This window comes from Lissotriton vulgaris, chromosome 4_1 (assembly GCF_964263255.1).
Source record: "Lissotriton vulgaris chromosome 4_1, aLisVul1.2, whole genome shotgun sequence".
NCBI lineage: Eukaryota > Metazoa > Chordata > Amphibia > Caudata > Salamandridae > Lissotriton > Lissotriton vulgaris.
Genome location: NC_141691.1, coordinates 1,653,586,743 through 1,653,593,853, shown reverse-complemented (window position 1 = coordinate 1,653,593,853; position 7,111 = coordinate 1,653,586,743). Strand labels below are relative to the sequence as shown.

Sequence of the window (7,111 nt, the reverse complement as noted above, 5' to 3'; positions counted from 1 at the left end):
CGCTCTATGGGTCCTGAGATGTCTTGACCCGCTTGTCTTCAGCTGCGACTAAAGTGCAGCTCACAAGTGGCGGAGAAGCCTTGTCCTTCTTCTGTTTCAAGTATCCGAAGTCTGCGCTGCGGCCCTCCAGCGCCGCCGCTCTGCCCTGTGCAGGGGGTGTGTTCCAGTGCCCCTGGTGCCCACGTGCCGCCATTGGCCGATCTGACGGCGTCAATCAGGAGGAAAGGGAAGCACAATTGGCGGCGCACAATGGAGTAATTATAGTGCGGCGCCGGCCCCCGCGCCCCGCCCGCAGCCCTGCGGAGCGTGGGAAAGTGGCGGCCGGGCTTTAACCGGAGGCAGAGCCGAAGGAGGTGCAGAGTGCGAGCGGCGCCGCAGGGACACGGAGGCAGCACAGATCGCACCACCGCACACGCCGGGCACTGTCAGCCCAGCACTAGCAGCTTTAACCACCGTCCACCCTCAGCCTGCACCATGAAGAGGACGCACGATTACAGCTCCTCCGACAGCGACCTGGACGAGAACATCGAGGTGGAGAAGGAGAGCGCCGACGAGAATGGGTAAGAGGCTAGCGTTCAGTGCGCGCGGGGCGCACCTCTAGCACCGGGGTACCTTCCAGCTGACGGGAACTACAATGTGCCTGTCAAATCCTGCAGACTGTCATGTTGTTTAGAGTCATAGTCTGCCTTCTAAAAATCTAAACGCCTCATATACTAAAAGGGGATCACTTTCTAAAAGAATGAACTTCATCATCCCAAGTGGTTATGCTCCGCTGACTTTAATGGTTTTAATGGGGTCTCATCCATTAAACATAGATGAGACCATGAGCGGCCCCCCCTTGCCTTGTGCACTCTTTGGAGAGCTTCACCTGCCCCTACTTTCCAACGATGGATCCTTGTTGACCCCTATTATTTAGATTATTCCCCTTCGGAATGGAGAGGCGGTTTAGGGGTACTCCACTGCTCACTCCGCGTGCGACCCTTAGCAGAGGTCGTGAGGCACTCTGACCCAGTGCTTCGGGGCCAGGCTGGCGACGCCCGGTCTTCGCGATAAGAACATGAGCATGCTTATTCACGGCTCGGGGCCTCTAAACTCGTGGGTGTACACGTGGATTGGTGCAAACCTTTTACGGGACCCATCCACAATAAACGGAACGTCCGCCGGCAATGACTTGGAAGCTCTCCTCTTTTACTTCCAAAATGACTCGTATATTGATTGAAACACTGTCTTCATGAGCAAGTGCCCTTGCGCCCGCTTCTCTTTTTCTGTTGCTTCCTTATAAACACTATTTGCTCTTGCACCGGTCCGTGTGCATTTAATTAGTGCCCTCTTCTTCTGTGTTGCACATGCTGACTTTTCAGCAGGTGCAGGCGGCACAGGCCCGCACCTTTTCATTTAATAGAGCCTTGGGTGTGAATTGCACCGGGCAGTATGGGAGTGTGTGTACCTTGCTTGAAATGGAAGTAGAGAAGTGGAGACACACACAGTCCTGTCCGAACCCGCCTAGTAGAAACTCTTAAATTGCGATACCCCCCCCCCCCCTCAGATCAATGAAGGGTAGCCTGGAAGGGATCATGGCCTGGGGCAACGGTTTATGTTGAATCCAGTGCCCTGGGGTAGACCCGTGCCTCACAGCCTCTCACAACAGAGATTACGCATCCCCTCACGGTGTTCACTGTTGACATTCTGCAGTTGCCTTTATTTGTTACCCACTCACATGGGACACAAAGTTCACGAGTTTGTTGTGTTTGTTTTGATTTCAGGAACCTGAGTTCGTTCCCGGGCTCTATGTCTCCTTCCACCTCGTCCCAGATCTTGGCCAGGAAGAGGCGCCGAGGGGTGAGTATCTTTAGAGGCCTTTGATTTCACGATCCTGCACACCTGTTCCGCGCCCACATCACACCACACCTCGCCCCAGGGCGCTCATTAAAGCCATGGACAAGCTCAGCCAGTTCACGTATGCAAAGCCCCACACAACACAGGGCCAGAATACCTGATGGGCTGCATACACTTTCACCAACACACTAGACACCTACCTCTGCCTCACTCTCACTCACACACAACTCCTCGCATCCGCAAAAGCAAAATTGGAGGTCGCTAATGGAACGACACTCCAGGTTTTCTGCAAGAAGCTGAAGACCAGGGTCTTTGTAAAAGCACCAAGCGCCTAGATACCTTCTTGGTTGATCAGTGCACTATACAAATCAACATAAGAGTGTATTCTCTGTGAGTAATCGGCATTTCTTGTCATTGGCTTCCAGGTCATAGAAAAACGCCGCAGAGATCGAATAAACAACAGTTTGTCCGAATTAAGAAGACTGGTCCCCAGTGCCTTTGAGAAACAGGTAAGAAATCCACGAGCTCTAGGCCTGACAACTGGACACACAGTTGCAGTGATGTCAGACACTGTTGATGCTTGCAGCCTATGTCAACGACTGAACTGCACTTTAAACCGCACCTTTCTGCACGTTTCTCCCAAAGGGTTCCGCCAAATTGGAAAAGGCCGAGATTCTGCAGATGACCGTGGACCACCTGAAGATGCTGCATGCCGCGGGCGGAAAGGGTGAGTGCTTCTTTCTGTAGCCGCTACTGTTGGTTATTCTGGAGGTAAATCCAGGGTCTAGTTTGTCCGCAGGCCCCTTTTTCGGAAACGTTGAAGCCTGACTAATATCCCGACATTCCCTCCAGCAGTCCTGTGGACTTGCAGGCGGAGTGTCGACACAGTCCTCGACCGGTGGGGCAGACGCTCTGTTCTGGGAGCAGACAGCGCTATTGGCAGATACATTTATGTATTTTACTACTGTGTCACTGCCAAGTTTCCATTCCGGTAGCTATGATACATTTTTGTAGCTTGACTGTCGCAATACATTGGTTTCGGGGTACATTTTAGCCTAGAATATATACACACACTGAGTTTTTTTTAGCTCTTTAAATTGAGTTAGGCAGTTACTCTGCATTGCAAATATATTTGTTTAATTTCCGAGCGGAAACTAGCTGACAGATTTAACACTAGTTGAAATAATCACCCAGTCAAGTGTTTTTGCTACACGGTGGTGTCTGGTGATGTAACGGCTGCTGGCAGAAGTATTCAGCAATCTATTCTATTCACTGCTTATTACTGCATTCGGTGGGAGCATTGCCGTCCCGCGGCAGGTTCCCGCCTTCCCAATCCTTCAAGAGACTGTGATTTTAATGTACGTGTCATGTATGAGTGAGCCAGCCTGCCTCACGGATACAGGTGGGCTGACGCCGGCCACTCGCATGCATTTTCCACGGGTCTGAGCCATGTCTCCTCTGTGTGCGGACTGACACCAAGGAGGATATTTCCAGTCCCTTCTCTCTAGCGCACCGTTGCCTGCGCGAGGAGCCACTAAAACGACGTTCAAAGTAAAGGTCGAGAATTGGAAATGGTACTTGCGTAAGCAAGCTCTGAGAAACCGGGTGTAACTAGTGGGCTTAGAAACTGCCCATAGGCGCTTGGCGTGGCCCTTCTGGTTGGCATAAATGGTTCGCGTGAAAATATTTAGCTGTTTTTTTTCTTCTTGTGAAGCGAATCTGTACTGTACCTCTATCTGTTTTGTTATTGAAGTTTTATTGTTTGGCTGCAGTATGTTGGCTGCCTCTATTGTATGTCTGTGCACTTTCTCGTACGTTGTAAATATTAATACAGGCATGAATATCTGAACTGAATCGCATCTCTGTTCTCGGAATTTGGTTCTTCAGCGCTGGAGGGAATTGTGTTTAACAAAGCGCCTCTCGTTTCTTCTTCAGGCTACTTCGATGCGCACGCTCTGGCAATGGACTATCGCAGCTTGGGATTCAGAGAGTGCCTGGCGGAAGTGGCGCGGTATCTCAGCATCATCGAGGGGCTGGATACCTCCGACCCCCTGAGGCTGCGCCTGGTCTCCCACCTGAACAACTACGCCTCGCAGCGGGAAGCAGCCAGCAGTGCGCACACGGGCATCGGACACATCCCCTGGGGGGGCACCGGCTTTGGACATCACCCTCACCTCACCCACCCGCTGATGCTGGCGCAGAACGGCCACAACAACACCAGCACGACAGCCCCCTCCACAGAAGCACATCACCAAAGTCGGCTGGTGGCCGCCTCCTCACACCCGGACACCCCTTCTCTAAGAGTGCCCCCTAATGGCAACCTGGCGTCGGTGCTTCCGGTCGTTGCCTCTTCAAAACTCTCTGGCCCTCTGTTATCGTCCATGGCCTCCTTAACTGCGTTCCCTTTTTCATTTGGGTCTTTCCACCTGCTATCCCCAAATGTACTGAGCCCGTCTGGACCAGCGCAGGCATCAAACATTGGCAAGCCCTACAGACCATGGGGTACAGAGATTGGGGCTTTCTGAGAACTTCTGTACCAGTTTATGGGCTAAAACGGATTATAAAATCCAGCTGTGCTGGGTTATACTTAATGTGTTTCCTACTGCTGACATTTGTGGTGGGAAGGGAGGGTAATGGTACAATGTTCAACAAACTTTTGTAAACACATTTGAAATATGATTTTCTTTCTTAAGCAGCAGCAGTTTTTTTTAACTAGTTGCTAAAATGTTCACAGCTGCAATAGAGAATGTTAACACGTATGTGACTTAGGTCTATCTTTCTTATTTAACTTGCTTGAATTTATTTTCAGACATTTTGCCATTTTTTGCAGGTAATTTTCTTCCCAGGACACGTCACGTCTTATAGACATCTTATCTCTAGTCTTACTTTTTTGGTGACCACTGCAGTTAAAGCTTAATTTGGAAAGTTGGTTTTGTAATATTTTAAAAGATGTTTTATCAGAAGAAAATATTGATTTTAAAGTATATTTTGAATTTTATATTTCTGAGTTAAGCGTTGACAAATCGGATTTATCGGTTGCAATCAAGAAGAAACCAGTAAAAGATATGTGCACACTTACCTACTCTTGTTTTATTCATGTGAAGAGGTGTGCTATGCAGCGGTATGTTATGTTTTTATTTGGATGTGTGTACGCATACACATGGCAGTCTGTTTAATATCTATGTTGTTGAAAAAAAGGAAACGTACGTAAACACATACAGTGACAATGGGAAGTTTTAGTTAAAAAATGTGATCCTTTTAGTTGCTTTAGATTCTGCCTGGATTTTTGATTTAGTTAATATTTTTCAGTTTGCTAGGGGTGTCCATATCACTAAAGTGATCACATTTGTGCCGGTCTTAATTAGCTAAAAAACAAATCAAAAGACATAAAAGAAAAACACACAACCTAGATGCAGACTTTATTTCTCTATTCCGCAAATCAGGGCCTTGTGAGCCAAGAGTAGTACACACTTTTCACACTGTAAATAATGACCTAACATTGTATCATTAAGAATCTCCTTATTACCTCGTGAAATATTGTCCAAATTAAAAAACGTGCCTCACGGCTGATTGTTCTACCACCAGTTTGGTGAATCCTTCCTCTCATCTTTCCGTTTTATGGGAACACTAAATATTCATCCCAGGCCCCTAAATATGAACAAGGCCTGGAGCATGTTTGAAGGAGTTTTGTGCAGGTCGCCCTCTTTTGTGCGCTGTATTGCCCCCGCACAGTATGTCAATGTTAATAGTATTACTCGCCTCCCTGTCTTTAATCAAATCTAGCCTTTCTGACCCAAGGCCAGGAAAATTTACATTTTTGAGAGGCACTGCAAGGCACCAGGACTCCAATGTGTAAAAAGAAATGGACATTGCTTTTCAGTGACTTTACGTTCTGTTTGGTCTCTGTTTTTGTTTCCAATCGCTGCCAAGACAAGTTTCGTGATGAATATTGTTACTTCTTCAAAGGCACAGATCAATGTACATACATGTAAAGTCCAGGCTCTGTGTTGATACTGCAAAGTAAATATACAGGCCATTATTTAGCAATGGTAAGGAAATTAACACTATGCTCCAATTATCAAACGAAACAGAAGCAGTAATAGGGCTACTGTGCCCGGATTTGGAATGCACTAAGGGTTCATTTTAGGAGTGCGTACCCAGAAGTTACCTGGAGCTTTCTTGGGGTTGTGAAGAAAAAACCGGTCTGTTTATGTACTTTTGCAATACTAAGAGAGGGCCTCGACTTTCCGTATGTTCGCATTCACTGCGAAACGCGCGCTGCTTGGAATTTCACAAAATAAAGCGGCAAAGCGTAATTTCCGATCAGTTAGGAGACTGCTGTTTGATGTCTTTAAAACTATAACCCCCACAGACGGTGCAAAGGACGTCCATTCAGGGTCATCTTGACGTGCCTGGGCAGCTTCAACAGCTGCTAGGCCTGGTCACTTGACTGACTGACTGATGTGCACTAAGCAGCCCTCTTCAGATCTGAAGAGAAGGCGTGCGAGCTCGAGCGCCCCCTTCTGGTGTGCGAGCGGCAGTGTCCAACTGTAACCAGACAGAGGTCCTTCAAATGAGCATTGCATGTGACCTTTTAGACGGAACAGTGTTTTTTTAAGAGCGCGTTGGCTTCGCAGGCCCGGTATTTTTCTAAAATAGGACGCCCCGCAACCCCCCGCCAGCAGCCAGTCACTGACTTTGCTCTTCATTGTGCTACGGGGCTCGGCTCCTCTGAGCACAGCAGTGTTTACAATCCGAGTTGTTTCTTAATATAGTGCCTGCGCCCTACTTTTTTATGGTAATTAGGAAAGCGCCAATGCAGACTAAAGGCCAAAACGTGGACTAGTCACAGCTAGAGTTTTCGTTAACGTATTTGGATACCACTCTTCAAATATATTCCTATTGGGGATGTCAGTTAAATTGTTATTGAACAAGGTCTAAGTGCTTGCATGTAAAAGGTTCTGGGTGTGTACTTTTGACTTTTTCTGTACTTAGAACACCTAACTGGAGCATTGCTCCCCGAGTCACCAGAAGTGGCCTTTGATTTTGAGTTTGACGGTAGTTCAGACACAAGTAATGTCACCTTGAACCTGTTCTGCAGCTGTGGTCTTCAAATTCACATTGTAGGTGTAGGTGTAGGTGTGGTTGTACCGAATTTACTTTCACGACTCATTTTTTCTACACGGTTATTCAGGATGTAATCTGTGACTTTTCTGAGAGAAAAAGCTAGCTTGATATGTCTTGTCCCGTTCAGATAATTCGGGTCTTTCCCAAT

The 7,111-nt window shown here is 47.7% G+C and overlaps 1 protein-coding gene across 1 annotated transcript; it reads left to right on the top strand.

The window, feature by feature from the left end:
• Nucleotides 1-292: 292 nt before the first annotated feature.
• On the top strand, nucleotides 293-4,914 carry HEY1 (hes related family bHLH transcription factor with YRPW motif 1). Its single transcript, XM_086965917.1, has 5 exons — nucleotides 293-560; nucleotides 1,764-1,839; nucleotides 2,262-2,345; nucleotides 2,482-2,563; nucleotides 3,772-4,914. Exons 1-5 carry the CDS (start codon nucleotides 475-477, stop codon nucleotides 4,359-4,361), a joined length of 918 nt encoding a protein of 305 aa, XP_086822043.1. The 5' UTR covers nucleotides 293-474; the 3' UTR covers nucleotides 4,362-4,914.
• The last annotated feature ends 2,197 nt before the right edge of the window (nucleotides 4,915-7,111 follow it).